This window comes from Stigmatopora nigra, chromosome 14, assembly GCF_051989575.1.
Source record: "Stigmatopora nigra isolate UIUO_SnigA chromosome 14, RoL_Snig_1.1, whole genome shotgun sequence".
Lineage (NCBI taxonomy): Eukaryota > Metazoa > Chordata > Actinopteri > Syngnathiformes > Syngnathidae > Stigmatopora > Stigmatopora nigra.
Window position 1 is genome coordinate 6414547 of NC_135521.1, and position 17389 is coordinate 6431935.

A 17389-nucleotide genomic window follows, 5' to 3' on the forward strand; every position below is an offset into this window, starting at 1 on the left:
TATTCATATTTGTGACCTGATTTTGAAGATCAAGAGTCATAAAATGTACACATGACATCCTTTTTATGCAGACAAAACTCACACATAAGACACTGTTGATCATTTCAGCAAGCAATCATGTGCATGCAGCTCGTGTCGGTTATTAGGAGTTAATCTTTGCATCTAATCGAACACATTGTTGCTTGTAATGGACTACTATCTGATTACTCCGAGCTCATATAAAATCTTGGGAAAACTAGGAGAGGATTATTTTGGAGAAAAAAAAACAATGTTCCACTCCTAAATAGAATACAACTTATTTTCTTGGATGGATAATCTATCTTTGAGTCAATGAGCTCTATATGCAACTGATAAACCAAATCAATGCATTATTGAACATTAATTTTCCACACATTGGCTGGCGACCAATCAAACAAAGTCTTCCCAAAGGCACAATTTAATGAATCCCTGTGCATGTTATTGGAATGGGAAGGAAAGCAGAGTAAACTGATCAAATTCAGCTAGTAATTCTCGGGAGCTACCCAACCAAACTTTTTGTCAGGTCTCCCCCCCCTTCAAACACGGCTTATCTGATTTCACACCATTTGATTTAAGTCAGTATTGTACCGGTCAATGTATTCTATCTAATCTCCTATCTTGTAAAAGCTAGCCATAAAAGTCTGTGTCATGACTTTGCTACATACTGGAAAAGTGGAGTGGAGGCGGAGAAAGTCAAGAACCGTGAAGTAACGCGTCACAAGCTCGAGCTCATCCTTACAACAGTATTCTTTTTGTCTCCCTGCGAACAATTGTCCACACGGATGGCAATTCAATCAGACCATGTCCAGAGAACGGCAGGGGTCAATATTTGCCCAAAGCTTTCTTTCATAAAGTATACGCAGCTTTATGGCAATCAGGTGACAGTGCAAGACAATAAACTTCCCCTTTCTAGACTTGTGTAACAACACATTGGCTTCCAAGGTCATTTTCAGCGGATAGCAATAGAATTATATTTGATACAGATTTGGCCATCCCTTTAAGTCTTTATTATTGACAAGTGGCTAACGTTTGTAAAAAAAGGGAAAATGATGGAGGGTACAAACCTTCATCAAAGAGAGACTGATGGGGCTACAACATAGAAAAGATAAACAAGGAGTGGCTGTTGCCCAGCAACCACTGCAAGAAGAGGCCACATGAGAGAGAGAAAGCAGCCGGGCTTCAGGGCAAATTTTCAATTTTTTTTAAGTATACAATTAGAATGGTTTTGCATTTTAAGATTTTGTGTGTGTTGGGGTCATATCACATCGCCCGATAATAAAGCAACACAAAAATCATATTCACCTAATATAGGGTCATACATGTATAATGTATGTTTTGCTATTTGAGTTTGCAATAGAATTTCAATGTGACTTCAAAAATAGACATTTTAATTCAAGATTACTGACTGCAATCGAAATAGATTTACAGTAATAGTGTGATGGCATTAAATACTATATTATAAGCATCCTCTGTGTGGCATACCTAATGAAGTGACACCATACACACCAAAAAAAAGTATCGCCATGACTTGCGTAATTTAAAATAAATGAAAATAGTTGCGAGTTAACGGCGAACAATTAAAGCTATTCATTAGTCAACATTCTTTGGAAGTGACGTTAAGGCGCCTGGACGAGGACAGCCATGTTGAGAGGGACTTTATGATCACACAATCTTTAGCCCTGACCATCTTGCAACATTGCATAACCACCAGTATGTGTGTTATCAGAGGGTGTGACCTAGATAGAATTTTTTTTTCGCCTACCTCGCTCACTCCATTTTTTTTTTTTTTTGATGTGGGTGTCAAAAGCTATACATCCGTCTTTTTTTGCTGAGAAACCTACAAACCAAACTTGTCACTTTCCTCAGAGCATTTGGTGGCTAATAACTACTTTATGCAGCATTACATGCTCATCATATCTTTCAAATATAAATCTGGGGGGAAAAAATGAGTGTAAATGGAGAAAGGCAGCGAGCCCCAGCATGCTCAGAGTATGAGAAAGTTGCAACATTAGACGGTTGCTCAATTGATTTTTTAAAAATATTTTGCCAGGTTGGGCTGGAAAAATCCACATTCCACATGTGGCCTTGAATGCATCATCTCTTACAGACAGAAATGCCTTGCTCAATGGCACCATGTCTTTTAAAAAGACCTTTCTAATGCAACTAGCACTGTTTACTAGCTACTGGACTTTAAAAGTCTTCCAAAAAATACTCACTATTGATTTTAGGCTCGCCATCTTGTGAAGTTTTCCAGATTTGATTACACCCGCGTGACCTTTTAAAAACACAAAGTCAATGTAAAATAAAAGGAGAGTTTCCCCATATAAATCCATTGAACTTTAGCTTTTTTTGTCTCTTGTTTTTAATACAATATTAATCATAAGAAGAGCTGGACAACAAATCTATGAGTATAATTTGGAGCAGTTTTCAAAGTAACTCATTTGCATGGATTTTGAACAGAAAATACAATGTGTAATTTTCCGCTATACTACACACTGTCTTTAGTCCACACTTGTTGCATAAAAATGTAGTCTAATGGCATGAATTCTGAAATTCCCCAATGTGAAGTCATTGGAATACTACTGCAAAAGTAATTTGGTAACATTGGAAAGTTTTGAATGTCCTCTATAGAGCACAAAAGTTAATGCAATTGGTTGCACTGGGTGGGAAATATTTAGGTTTACAAATGTCCTCCACAGAGGAAAAATTTGAATTACTTAAAACGTATGTATGGCTTTGAAAAAGACACAGAATTTAGCATCTACAAAGTAAATAGCTGATCTTACCTATGTGGGCTTTTATTACTTGGTGGAGAAGCTTTGGAAAGTGCTAGCATTGTGCCGCATTCTTGAGTCTTATTAAATCGATAATCTGGCAACTGAGTCAAATTTTGGGGTGCTGTGGGTTTCACAAGAATGGCACTCTGACTATAACAGCATATTTCCACAAAGCTAGTTTCCGAACAGTTGTGCAACAGAGTATTTTATCTCCACCCTTAGTGTAGACAACGTCATTCAAGTAACAAGGGATATGTAGATTTAAATGATGATACGGCTTTTCAGGGGGAAACTACCGTAATTTTTTGACCCGTATATTTCCACATTGTACAAAGGCATCCATTTGAAAATTTGTTAAAAAGACATACTTCCGAAAACAAAACAAATGTATTTTGTTGTAATGTTGATAAATAATATTTTCGACATAAGTTCCATCATTTTCAAAGCTAGTGGGAGGAAAGTAGTGGCTTATAGTTCGTAAGCTACGACAGTTATTTCTAGATGGCACCAAAAAAGATTGATATTGGCGAAAATATTCAATTTCATTTTTTTGCTCATCCTCACAAGAGTCACGGGAATCCCCAGCCTATCCCAGCCAATTACAACCGCGGGCAACAATTTTGAACCTATTTGCCAAATCATTCCACCACCAAGATAGGAAGTCTTTTAAAGTACATTTCTATGTAATTAAAGTACCATTTTGTATTGCATTTTACCCTATCTAAAAAAACATAGGTCAAAAAATGAACCCCGACGACCACCTTAAAATGACACTAACTGAATCTGAACCTCTTTAAATGGACAAATTTAATACAATAAAAATCCCTCTTGGAATAACAATCCTAACCAGAATTCTCATACGAAATGTACACAGTGTGAGAGCATGCTTCTTTTCCATTTTCTTCTATTACACAGTGCCTAATCGTTTATTGACAGACTTTGTTCGACATGCTGTCATTTGTGTTGAAAGGACACACCAACTGACCACTAACCCCCCCAAAACCTGATTTCAGTGAGCCAGACCTCATTTCCAATTCAAAGTAGAGAGGTGAGAGTCACACAATGAGACCGGCTCAACATGCTAAGTCAGACATATTGTTCACCCAAACCTGAACGTTAGACACAAACTAAAAAGAAGAATTTCACTGTTTCTGGTTGCCGAATCAGGCAAGAAAATAAACCCCAGAACCGTGTTTTGCCAATAGGGGGCTTGTAAAGAATTCAAATCTCACATAAAAACTTGAACCAAGAATTGGTTTCTACTGAAACAGGAAGCGGCATCGTGCAAGCGTGGATCTCGAAAGCTTCTACGCAAAGCTCTAAAAAGCTTCGGGGAGGTAACATGTTGTGCACAAGAGGAACAAGACACTGCGGTTGAAGCTCTGGTGAAGTGAAATCTAGATCATACACCCCCCCCACCCCCCTCCTTTTTGCTCAGCAAACAAGGTGAACAATATTCTGCTGTGATGATCTTTTGATTGGGAATCCATGCACGACTGACTTTTTGTGAAAGAAAAACGTACAAGAAAAGAGTGGAAAACTTGGTAGAATCAATTTTAATCAAACGTGACGTCCAGAAAATGTTTTGCTACTACCCTATGATTTAAAAAAAAAGAAAAAAACGTGGGCTTGGTCGGTTTGGAGGGCTTTACCAACCAAACTGTCAGCTCCCGCCCTTATTTCATCACACCATATAAGGCAATGAGCCAACGCCAAGGTTTAGGCCAAAGAACCTACTTTGTTAGAAACTAGAAGATTTTGACTTTTAAGTTTGAAGTGTGAAAGGATTCCTATTGATATCTGCAGGCAAACCCTTAATATGTTGCGAAAACGACAATCCTTGAAGCGTTCAGGTCCGCGAAAAGGAGGGAAAAACGAGTACTGACCTCAAATAAACGGGATGCAGGTGGCGAGAGCCATCGTCGCGTAGAGCGTCAAAACAAGTGTTTATGTCGTTGGTAGCGAGGAAAAAAAGCAAAAACAAAAAAGGACAAAACAAGGCGGAGGGGGGTGGAGGGATTAATCCAAAGAGAGCCTTTGAGGCAACAAACCAAGGTGTGCACCAACCAACCAGAGGCCCCCTCTGCACCTTTCTCTGGGGCGAAAAAACTGAAAGACGAGTCGAAAAAAGGGTGGGCGGGTAATCAAAAAAAAAAAAAAAAACTGAAAACAAGAAGTCACCACGAATGAGTTGAAGGTAGAAAAATAAAAAAAAGGAGAAGTGTCGCCAAGCGAGCCGTCCTCTCCCTATGAGTCACCAAGCTTCGACGCCATTGGTAGAGAGCGGCTCACGGGCAGGCGGCCCGCACCTGGCCAATCAGATCGCTCATAGGTGCGGGGCCCTGAAGGCAAATCTGCTCAGGTGCATTCTCTGGGATTGGATGAAGGTAGAGAGGCAAAGGGGGGGATGGGAGGATCACAAACGATGGGCCGGGCCGCCAGAAAGACGATAGACGGGTTTCTCATGGAGCGGAGGAGGAGGTGAAGGTAAACACAGGTACGCACCCACGGTAGACTTTGACCAGGACTAGAGGGGGGGGAAAGGAGGACTAAAACGAGGGCTGGCCACGGAAATATGGGTTTATTAGGGTAGTTTAACAATGGACATGTGGGGGAGTTCAGAAGAAGAAGGAAAAACAACTAGTGGCTGTAGGAGGTAGGAATAAAAGAAGCCATTAAGTCAGCCTTAAGCCCAACCCACTCGAAGATGAAGCGATCACGTTCCATCACAAGACGGGTGACATCATCGCAGGGCTCGATTCAGACTCGATTGTCACTGGGAAAACTTTGTCGTAAAGGTCAGGGCGTGTAACATAGGACGGTAGACGGAATAGATTCCAAAATAATAAAGTGGTGAGATGAGGAATTTGTCATAGTGATGAAAAAAATAAAGTCTTAACTGACAAAAGGGAATAATGATTGTGTGAAACAAGAAGGAAAAGGCAGCTGCCGGGGACATGTGACACACCTTTCTTCTAATGCCTTCAAAATGAAAAATGGCCTACTGTTTATTATCATGTGATAACAGAAGCCCCTTATTTCCTCGAAACTGTATTGGCATTTTAAGGAGTCCATTTTAACAACGCTCTGCTATTTTGCCCGCAGTAGAATGACATTGCTTAAGAATCTGAGAGAATCCAGATCATTTCAGTCGACAGTTATGCCAGCGTATCTTGGACTCATAAACACTGATAAGAACGATGAAACAATCCTTGACGATCTAAGGTATGCAGTGGCGTTGGAGGACACTCGGGGATATTTTTACGGCTCGGAGGTCAAGAAATAAAAGGCTGTCTGGACGAGCATAGTCGAAAATGATCGTTTGCTGTTGAGTTGTGCCTCCTTTTAACTTCAAAATTGCGACCAAGTGTTGTATACCAACAATTTACGTATATAGGTCATGTGACCAATTCATTCCAGTGACGACAGAAGGATACAAAGGCTTGTAGAAGAAGCAACTGGTCTCTAACCGGAGCACTACTACTTCAGTACTGTTTCATAAAAGAGGCTAACATTATTGATATTTAGTAGGTAGACTTTTGTAATAAGTAACAAAGGCAAAATAATTGAAGCATTATAGTAATGCTTAGAATATGTTTTATATATAAAGGTACACTAGATTATAAGGTACAGTAGTAGTAGTGGTAGCAGTAGGGGATTGTGTTATACATCCACTAAATGGAGCTGTACTAAGGGGAATTTCATATAATGATTAACCAATATGAATCTATATATAAGGCGCAGTGGCTGGATTTTGTGAAAATTGAAGTCTTTTAGGTGCGCCTTATAGTGTGCAAAATACAGTAGTTTGTGACCGGAATAAAATGTTCCTTTTTTTATTAACTGTGTGGTCACTGTGCTTTTTCAATGCAACAAAAGCAAGCAAAGAGGCAGGAAAAATACAGAAATATGACTCCGAATTATGAGAATTTCCGAGCAGAATCACGACTAGATCTGGTGGAGCAACGCCTGAGTTTCCCTGTGCAAAAATGGCCAGTGGCTACAGCAGAAGGCGCATGCTGAGTGGAACTCATTAAATATAAAAGACATTGCAATCTATATGGTCACACAGAGGTCTTTTCTCTGTCACATAGCAGAGCTCTCTTCCATTAACAAAAAAACAACAACAACAACAGCACTCATTCACTAGTTCCAGTTTACTCCAATGATCAGACCAGTAGGCCTTGGGGTCATTGTTTATTATTACAACACTGAAAGCATATAGCGCAAACACTTATCACTCAGCGGCCAAGCTTATAATAGCCATCTCCTCGTTGCAGTTGAATTATTCAACAAACCTTGAGGATGTGTGCCGCACTGAAATCAGCTCTCCAGACAAAAATCACTGTTCCAATACAACAGAACCGTCAACCCAAGCTGGTCCTTGACAATGACTTCCTTTAGATATTATACATCTCCAAAAAATATATGGTTAAGTCATCACCTGGACAGGTTTATGTGTATTTACAGGTTGTAATATTGAATACTAGCAACTGAGTCGGATTGCCTAACCGACAATTATTTCCAAAAACACAGTGTTCCAGAGTTGTTGACAACTTATACTGAACCATTTTGTGGATTTGGTAGTCAAGAGTGATGTGGGAACTGTTCTCAGACATCAAATCAATCTAGCACTTTTTTTATACTATATGAACTCTGAACCATAAACACAGCAGCTATCACCAGACTTTGGATTTCCTCCCTAGCTAAGCCACGGACTCAACTCTCTTATTTTTGGGTCATTTTCCCTCCCGTGTCATCCTCAATGCGGCTTTCCGTGACATATTCGAAAGGAATGTATGGCACTGAAGGCCCCAGCCAACAAATATGTACCATGTTATGCACTAGACCAAAGTTACTAGAGATAAACTGAAAAAAAAACACTATTATTGAAAGAATTACCCTGGGAAATTGCTGTCCTTAGGGAACGGCTCTTCAAAAAGAAGTATTTTCTTCATAAAAACCTTGACAGGACAATCCACATGTAGTGGATTATATACTTGCCCTTTCAGATACATGCTAAAGACGAATGAGGCAGGCAGGTGAATTCATTTTCCCTTTCCTCTCTCCTCTCGGACATTGACGTCACGCACAGTGGAAGCAGCTTCCAACAGGTCCGACTCTGGCTTTCACTCAAACGCAGTAGTCAACACAAGACAAATGACAGTTGTTGTCAAAAGGAGAAGTTAGATAGTTTTGTTTCTCTATTTTTGCCAGTCAGTTCCTGCCGCCGTCCATAGATATCATCATCATCATAATCCACAAAAGCATCATTAACATTGCCACCTTGTGGTTATAGCTAAGGTGTCGAATAACAGGAGACTAATCAGATGTATAGGGCGATAAATGTTATGAGTCACAGTTGGCACCTGGTGTTAGATAGATCATGTAGCCAATCTCCCTATAAATTATGATTCAGACGATACCACAGGAAAAAAACAAACTAAGGGTAAATTGTATAGCTCACATACCCATCCCTATATACTAAATTCAAGATTCTGTAGATTTTGTTGTATGACGCTGACAGCTACATTGCTTGCTGACGCGCTATACTTGGTATATATTTTATATAGTGGAAAGGTGAATGGGTAAAGGGGGAATAAGCGTGTGAATATCATGCTTAAAGAATGACAATATTAACAATATTTTCGGACCGAGATCGGTTTTACAAAAAAAACTACTTAAAAAAATCCCATAAAAAGTTCTAGACAATTTGAAATGATCAAAAATACCTATAAATTACAGGAAAAACGCAGGAATGAACTCATTCAAGCAAATAACCCATGGAATTCCCACAGAGGATTGTTTAAAAATAGCAAAACAATTTTCAAATTGTTGTACTCGTCTTCCCTGCGTTGTTGAAAGCCTTTTTGAAACGTGAGCAGTAGCTGCTTTCCAAATAAGCTTACGATCCCGGTTCTTTTTTTTTCTAATACGCCGATCAATAAGTCGAGGGCCATTAAGGAGGCTGAGCAGACCTCAGACAGTCAGGACGGGAAAGGCCTGAGGAGCTTTCGTCAATAAAAAAAAGGGCAGAAAGTAGTGGCTTAGAGCTGTATGATCACACTGGAAGGGTGACTTGGCTGACATTCTCTAATCTGCAAATTCACATATAGACGGACGGGTGAGCCTATCAGAAGGCCACAGCGTGGCGGGATGATGTCAAAACAAACAGAACAGGGAGAGCCTTCACTGGATTATATTTGGAAAGTGGCTAGGGATAATTGCTTTCAGTGAATTGAAGTTTCCAATTATGCCTCTGCCACTGATCCCACTATGGGAAAACTGGGAGGGACGGGGGGTTCCCGGAGGGGGGGGGTCGGATTCTTCTTGTCTGTCTTTTCAATCTGCCCCTCCCTTTTCCAAGACAAGCAGGCGACCAATGAGGTTAGCGCACACGCGTCTCATGACACAAACGTCTTTGGCCAAAAATGTAAACATCTGGGAAACATTTTGGACTCCCAGGAGACTTGTATTGATCACACACACATACACACGCAATAGTTTGTTGATTGAAGCTGTGTTGTAAGTAAATAAGAGAGTGTACAGACTTTTTTTTTTATAAACATTCCTTCTAAATCCTCTCAAGGAAAAAGTCAAGCAGAGGGAGTGACATCATATGAAGGCGGTGGACTTTCATAAGCAACTGGGCTTTTATTATGTTATAATGTTTGTTATTATTGTCGCTCTGGTGTAAATGAGGCTGAACTTTAGTGAAATTGACTCTTAACAACTATAAATGTACAAATAGTCGCCATGTAAGATGGCAGCTATGGATAATTTTTCATCTTTACTTGATCTAATATTTTTGGGGGAGAGCAGATATAAACTAAAGTACTAAGAACAAAAAAACATTCTAAAAACATGTTAACACTACTCAGGAATAAAAATTTGAATGCGGACACGATACTGCGAGTCAGACAAGTTAAACACTTGACCAACATGTTGCCAAAGAGAAGGAAACAGGAACTTGTGTGAATATCCTGCTTAGCTAGGTATAATATAACAAAAAATGTTTCAAAAAAACAACAAATAAAACATCATCATGAATGACATCCTCCAAACTGCTTAATTTTAATGCACAGATTTGTTAAATTGCTTCTGCTCTCCATCACGCATCACAAACATAAGAATTAACTTTTTTAGACATGCACGAAACAGTTAAATATTCAGTTGAACTGCTCAATATGTAAACTTCCCCCTGTATCACCACTTCCTTGTTCACCACATATCAGTCACACCAGATGAAAAACTACAAACACTCAATTTGGCTGACACAACTGTCTGTATAATTTTCCACTACTAATCACTTCATATCTATTATTACTCAGATTAAAAACATAACACTGAAAATCACACTGCATAATGGTAAACTAGTATCTACAGTTCGATTTACCAACTAGTTATTTATTATAATTTGCTAAATTTGTTCATGGGAAAACAATGCAAACCAGGCAATTGACATTTGTACACAAAATCACAGAGCTTTACAGTAGTTTTGAGGGTATAAAAGCATATATTTTTCAGGAACCCTTGGATCTAATAATATGCTGCTGTATATTAGATGATCAGATGATATTAGATGGCGATGTATTGTTTTTTTAATGCTGTAAAAAGTTTGAGAAGTGACTTGGCAACCGCAATCAAGGACATGTGCGTTCAATTTGATCAACTCTGTCACTGTCACAAGCATTTCTTGCCATATTAGTATTACTTTATATAGCGATCTATTAGCAGAAAACTGTTTTTATTTCATTATATTAGCAGACGCATCTGTAGTTAAACGATGTAAATAAGGAAATGCGCGTTTAGTAGCAGTATAAGAGCAATATACGGGTAATGGATAAAGTTGAACACTCACCCGTGGGAGGCGATGATCATCGTGATGTTTCTGGAATAAAAAGGGGATTTATTTTCCCGAGGCGAGGAGCGATGAGCCGGCGGTGGTTGAAGCCTCCTGCCTCGGCTTCCTGCCTGGCACAAGGCTGACGTTCTCTCCGATAATGCGTGGGGAATTCCTAGCAGTCACATTTTCCTGGGAAGCGATTGGTTCTCCCACGTCAAAAAAGTTTTTTTCTTTTTTTTTTAAGTCTGGAAAAGTGGGCGAATACTGTTTCTGGGAATATAACGTATGAATGGGGAAAAACATACCTTCATCGTTCATTAATAGATTTTCGCTCGATGAAGACGTGTTGCCAATGTTTTGGACGGTTCATCGTGGTTTCTGGGATGGGAATGGATCTGGTTGGAGTGACAGTGGAGGCAGATCTGAAAGATGAGATCCAGACTGGGAACAGGGCCAAAATAAATATTAGAATTATACATTTATAAAGGTTGTTTATTTGGATGAGCACGAATTGTGACTGTATGTTTGATAGTGATTAGAAGAGAATCACACTACCTGGTGGCAGTTGATGGAAACAGCAACTGACCGTGTGCTTCCGTGATAGTTGTTTTTCCATTGCGTCCTGGTATTCTAAAGGGAATAAAGTATAGAGTTAATTTTAACTATAGGCAAAACTTAACTGGCATGAAAATACATACACAAAACCTGAAAAATATATATATTTAAAAAAACAAACAAGAAATGGTCCCCGGCGAATGACGTAACCAATTCTGGAATGTTTCATTTTTGTGGGGCTTTCTCAGTGAAATGTGGTTGCTTCAAATGTGACGAAACTCTACTTTTTACGATGTCACATTCATAATAAGAAATTAAATCACTTCATGGTTTAATCGTACGATTTTTTACATGTGTTTATATCTGCACGTTTGAATTGAATGCACTGGTACCCCCTTTAAAATATTCGTGGTTGAGCCCTTGGGTTAGCGGTGGAGGCAGCCAAATATTTGTCAAACTAACAATCGGCGTCTAGTTAGCTTAGTGTTGAAACTAATCACATATTTAGTATAGAAACACACTTTCCTCCCGTTTAACTCAATCGTACTTACCACCGATCCGTACGTTTAAGTGTGAGTAGGATGTCAACTCCAGCGAGACGACGTTTAATGAGAGATTTTAAACGGTAAGTAGGGCGAAAACAAGGCAAGGAGCTTCGAGCTTGTGATAGCAACCCGAGGCGGGCCCGTAAGAATAGTTATTTACACATTGTCATCCGATTGTACAGCATTTCAAGGCACCACGTTCACTCTTATTGGTGCTGTTTGGGTCATCGTTTTATGTCAGCGATTTAGATTTTTGACACAGTTCTGCAGTCGATACCAGTGTTAGCATTTGGACTGCGGATACGTTCGGCCGTGGCTCGCCTGACCATTCATAAGTTCCGGTGGTGCGTTTACGTACATTAAGTTAATGTTATTATTCTCGTCAGCCCCAGATAAATACAAAAAAACAATAACAAATAAGTCATTCACAAATTATTGATTCATTTAGAACGCGTTATAGGCAAGTGACTATTTTTGGTCATTTAAAGACTTCCCACATGACTAAATGAGATTTTCACCTAGATGGATGACGAGTCACAATTATAATAATTACTGTAATTATTTTGTTATGAAACATTATTATTCATCGAATTTTACAGTATTAAAAGAGCAAATATTAATCTATTAACTGAATCTGATTCCCAATATTGTTGCATGAACTTGTGCCCTCCATTGGTCAGGCTGCAAGAAGACCCTCCAGCTGGAGTCAGTGGGGCCCCTTCAGAAAACAATATTATGGTATGGAATGCAGTCATTTTTGGGTAAGTTGCTTCTGAACTTTCTAGAAACAGCCTTTGTGACTTAACATGGCCATAACATTCTTGCTGGGGGTTTTTTCTTTTAGACCAGAAGGAACTCCTTTTGAAGATGGTGAGTCATCTATATATAATCTTAATTGTTAAATGTTGTCCATTTTGTATTTGATGTTTTTCTTCCAGGAACATTTAAACTTACTATTGAGTTCACTGAGGAATATCCAAATAAGCCCCCAACAGTGCGGTTTGTCTCTAAAATGTTTCATCCCAACGGTAAGTCAATCAAGTATTGTGCCGATGCTGTTTGATAAACATGGTTTGACCATCAACACTTTTTCCTCTTGTCAGTATATGCCGATGGCAGCATATGCTTAGATATACTTCAGAATCGTTGGAGTCCAACTTATGACGTCTCGTCTATATTAACGTCAATACAGGTAACGCAATTGTGTCTGGGGGTTGCACTGAGTCTGGGGTCAGCTGACGTGGTTTTGTTGTGTTTCAAGTCTTTGCTGGATGAACCCAACCCCAACAGTCCAGCCAATAGCCAGGCGGCCCAGCTGTACCAGGAGAACAAACGGGAATACGAGAAGAGGGTTTCCGCAATCGTCGAACAGAGTTGGCGTGACTGTTGACCCGTGCCGCTGTCATCGACAACTCATTTCACAGTCCATTTTGTTCCCCCTTGCAAAAAAAAAAAACTAAAACAAGGAAAAAAAACTGGAAAAACTGTTGGTTGCCAAGTTTTTATGCTATCGTGTTCGTGGCGTTCACTTCTGCCGAATGCCATCAATGGCCTGAAAGTGTTTTTAAAAAAGCAAAACAAAAAAAAGTTAATGTCTCTTGTTATATCTGGGTTACTCGTCTCTTCAAAGTGGCTGCTAACTTGGCGTGCTTGCTAATAATGTATACTGTTCCTAATTCCACATGGTATTTATGGGTATGTTTTTGTTTTGCTTCTAGTTAGGGTTTGATATGTTTCATGATTGACGCGTTAGATGAAACCTGACATGGACATTGAATCATTCCGCTTACGAGCTGCCTTCTGGATTTCAAATGAAATGTTGGGCTTCTTGGTTTCATTGACAAAGTGCTGAAAAAGGGGGATGTTTCAACAAAGCTTCTTGGCAATGGACTGAAGTTGATTTGTCTTAACAGAATTTGCACTGGTAACCCATGTAACAAACTGTACATTCTTTTGTAAATAAATGGATATGCATTACTGGACTCACCTTAAAAATGGTATTTTCACAACAAAAAAACACAGATTATATAGAAGGATAAGGCATGGCATCCATCCAATAGGTTGTTATTTAGGTATTAATAATTGTGACCCAAAATCTAAAGTCCATCTATGCAAGTTTACTCAAATATAGTCACTCTGGTCTGGTCAAGTCTTTGCTTTTATTCACCCGCATGTTTGGACATATACCGTGAAGAGTACTATCACCATGTCAGGAATTGGTAGATTTTTTTTAAGAAGAGATGCATTGGTGGTGTGTTATCTAACAAGCTATGTATGTTTTACACACAGTGAAACAGTCAGTCTCTAATTTGGGTATAATTTAGGCCATAGTGAGTGAGGATGATGGACACAACCTTAAGCACAAGGAATATTTCAAGATGGATAAAACGAAGAACCTCATTGGAGTCTAAATGAGAAGTGGGGATTAGTTCCCAGGTCCAAAGTGTCTCATGGACCTGCAAATCATTGCGTGGGCTGAGGTTTGATCAATTGGTAGCGACCAGCTTGTCCTTCCTGCAGCAGCTGCCCACGGAGCTGACCCTTCTTGACTTTGCGACTGACCACCAGGTAGCGCTGCGTGCCCTTCCCGAAGGACTTGCTCATCAGTTGGCACTTCCGACACAACTGGTGGATATACATGCGCTCGTCTTTGGTCAGGTCGGCGGTGAAGCGCAGATCGTCCTGCCGCCCCGAGGCGGCGTACTTAAGAATGATGTCTTGGATATCGGCTTTGCTCAGATTCTTTTTGGTGGCGTCCAGACCGAAGCCTGTGCGGGAGAAGCGTATGGCTTCGACCCGAACGGGCTTAGTGATGCCTTCGCCGTGGCGGCCCAAACCCCCTCCCGTCCAGCCCATCTTGCGCAGGATCCGGTTGCCGATGTTGTCCTCCTTGATCTCACAGCTGGTGTCATCCAGGCCGGAGTTCAGGATCTGCTTGCGCGAGATGGCGTCGTCGCCGGGGCTGTCCTTTGGCCGATTGCACTTGACCACGGCTTGCGTCTGTCTGAGAGCGTTCAGGGCCTCCTGCGCCGCCATGTGCTTGACCTGCTTTTTGGGCCCCTCACTGCACCCCTTGCACTGCCCTTCCAAGTACACTTGGCACTTCCAGCTCTTCTGGCTGTCCAGATAGGTGAACTTGTAGTGGATCCTCAACTTGTTGAACATAGCCGTCTCGTTGAGGATGGACACAGCGTTACTGGTATTCTCCAGGATGATCAGATTGCTCAAGCGATCATTTTTCACGCCGGAGGAGTCGGGCGGCTGGGCGTCCCCGGCGGGCAAGGTCGCTTCCCGCCGCTCCGCATGCCTGGCGCGCAGCTTGGCCAGCACCTCGCACGCCCCCGCGTGCTTGGAGGTCTTTTTGCTGCCGGTGGCCTCGGCCACCATCTGGTCCTGGACGTAAACGCGGCACAGCCACAAGCCGTCGGGCAGCTGCTCGAAATCATAGTCCACCTTCATGTGACTGATGGCGGCCGAATTGTTGAGAATGCAGATAGGGTCCTGGGCGTTGTTTGTCACCACCATATCGGTCCAGGGCTTGCGCACGTTGGGCTCCTGGGAGTCCTTGAGAGAGTGTGCCGCGTCATACGGGTTCCAGAGAGCCGGCACCAAGGAGGGCGTGGGGCAGTTGGCCTGGCACACCACCACGTCTTCCACCAAGGTGTCCCGGTACCTGCGGGTGACCACTCGCACCTCCACGGGCTTCGTCAAGAGCTTGACGGCATTCTCCGAGGCCCGGTCCATCGCCCCGTTTTTGCTGCCCGAGTATCCCGTGGCCAGGTACACCCCCTGGCAGCGGAGCTCGCAGGCGTACCCCTCCGTCGGCACTGTGCGGTTTTTAGGGAGATTGTCCGGGGGGATGTCCTTCAGGTCGACGTAGATGTGATGGGGGTTGGTCTTGCACGCCTGAATGCCGTGACTCAACATGACACTGTAATTCGGGACCTCTATGCCCGTGGCGTACTTGGGGTCCCAAAGTGTGGACGACAACACCGATGAAAGGGTGGTGACGAGCCTCTGCTTATTCAATAGCGAGTCCCGGTCCAAAGGGTGGGGCTGCGACGATTCGCCGGCGCCAATGCCGGCATCCCGATACCCTCCGTCGTGAGGGGGGTCCTGCTCGTTGTACCCAAAACCCTGGCGCTCTTCGTCCCAGTCGGTCGAACTCGTCCCATTGCCATCGTGCTCGTACGGCTGGGAGTACGAATTGGCTTGGCGAGAGCTGTGTGCGTTGTACTCGTTTGTGTATTTGTGTTGCAACTTTACCATGGATTGGGACGAGGACTGAGGAGGGGGATTTCTGTCACGCTCTCGATCCCTGCCGAGAGCCCTTGAGTCGTGGGTGGGCTGAAAACAAGGCTCGCTGTAAGGGGGGGCGTCTTCATATTGCTTGTGGTGGCCATTGGAAAAGGCCTTCCTCCTGGGCCCCGTATCGTTTTCCTTCTTGGCGGCACCGATTCCGCTCACGTGTTTGCCGCTCCCGTGCACAGACTCAAGTTGAGATTGTGGAGCGCACTTTGACTTGGGCCTTTTCCTCATGGGCTGTTCTTCTAAAAATAAAATAAATGAGAAGAACTTGGTCAGGACATCGTTTGGTTTCTGACACATGAAATTGCCAAATCCAAAATGACCCATAACCGCCAAACGTCAAAAATCATATCATCATTGATAAAACTTACCTTCATTCGACGGAACGCGTTTTTTTTTTGCTTTCGAAGAAAATTTGGGTTTAGTGGAAGGCATTTTGCCAGCACCTTTGCCACCTGCCATCACCTGAGGCATCCACTCAAAACCAGGCCACACCTGTGGAGTGCATCAAAACATTTTGAAGGGTCACAAAACATCAATTGATTCATACTCCACTAATGCTTATCATTTGATTTTTTTTTACAAATACTACTTACTACAAGCATGCAAGTGTGAGAAAATAAGTGCCAGATTAAATTTCAGAACTTTACCATATGTCAAATGTACATGTTCAACTGTCAGTTACATAATAATGTTGAATTTAGAATGTTGGAAAATTCAAAATGCAATCGATAGACTTATATGTCATTGTGCTGCAAAGATAACCGTAAAGTTAAAGTTATAACGCTTTTCAGGATATATTTCATTGGTGATATTTAGCATGTGGATGTGAGGGAAATGCATATAGGAGAAACTAGCAGGCCGATCGTTAGCATGTGTCACATGATCACTTTGCACTCAGTTTAATTTAATCAATGTTGTTCATATAACGCTTACCTTGATCCACTGGCAACCTGTATCGATTCAGTCAGTGTTTTCAGTCGCTTGTATTGATAATAATGTTAGCTTCAGCCTGTTTTGGCTAACTGACATTCGCGAAAGCAGCTACTAGGCAGAGTGGGGAGTAAAATAATATAATATACAGACTCATCGGCAATGTAAATCGTCTATAAAGATGACAGTGAAGTTTTAGCTGAGAATCGGTTGGGGTTAATGCCTTAAAAAAAGCATTAGTCCGTCCACCAAAGCGCACGTTGATCATCCATTTTCTTTCCGCGTGCACCAGAAGCGATGTGGAGGACCCACAATGCATTGCGGTATTTTCCACTGTAGTACGTACTGAATAATGCCTTAAGCCATAACTTTTTATCACTTGAAATGTATAGTTCCATCATTTAAGT

General features: G+C 41.6%; 3 protein-coding genes across 10 annotated transcripts in view; 1 reads left to right on the forward strand and 2 right to left on the reverse strand.

The window, feature by feature from the left end:
• Nucleotides 1-11331, reverse strand: part of elf1 (E74-like ETS transcription factor 1) — a 26822-nt gene extending 15491 nt beyond the window's left edge. The window contains exons 1-3 of one of the 7 annotated variants that reach the window (XM_077732176.1): nucleotides 11197-11331; nucleotides 10947-11082; nucleotides 10657-10830 (exon numbers count right to left, since the gene is read on the reverse strand). The gene's annotated coding sequence lies outside the window, so the exon portion shown is untranslated. Of the gene's footprint in view, nucleotides 1-2234; nucleotides 2294-2804; nucleotides 3013-4681; nucleotides 5043-10656; nucleotides 11083-11196 lie in introns of those variants that run through there. The other 6 variants (XM_077732175.1, XM_077732182.1, XM_077732178.1 and 3 more) reach the window with 6 other exon arrangements.
• LOC144207012 (ubiquitin-conjugating enzyme E2 A) overlaps nucleotides 1-13723 on the forward strand; it is an 18147-nt gene extending 4424 nt beyond the window's left edge. The window contains exons 1-6 of one of the 2 annotated variants that reach the window (XM_077732184.1): nucleotides 11596-11821; nucleotides 12422-12502; nucleotides 12586-12611; nucleotides 12680-12769; nucleotides 12845-12933; nucleotides 13003-13723. In XM_077732184.1, the coding sequence (XP_077588310.1) occupies nucleotides 11778-11821; nucleotides 12422-12502; nucleotides 12586-12611; nucleotides 12680-12769; nucleotides 12845-12933; nucleotides 13003-13131 (459 nt within the window). In that variant the 5' untranslated portion in view covers nucleotides 11596-11777 and the 3' untranslated portion in view covers nucleotides 13132-13723. Of the gene's footprint in view, nucleotides 1-11595; nucleotides 11822-12421; nucleotides 12503-12585; nucleotides 12612-12679; nucleotides 12770-12844; nucleotides 12934-13002 lie in introns of those variants that run through there. The other variant, XM_077732185.1, reaches the window with a different exon arrangement.
• Nucleotides 13716-17306, reverse strand: nkrf (NFKB repressing factor). Its single transcript, XM_077732174.1, has 3 exons — nucleotides 16986-17306; nucleotides 16421-16544; nucleotides 13716-16291 (listed from the first exon to the last, which is right to left on the reverse strand). The coding sequence occupies exons 2-3, from the start codon at nucleotides 16521-16523 to the stop codon at nucleotides 14205-14207; spliced, it is 2190 nt and encodes a 729-aa protein (XP_077588300.1). The 5' UTR covers nucleotides 16524-16544; nucleotides 16986-17306; the 3' UTR covers nucleotides 13716-14204.
• Nucleotides 17307-17389: the final 83 nt, after the last annotated feature.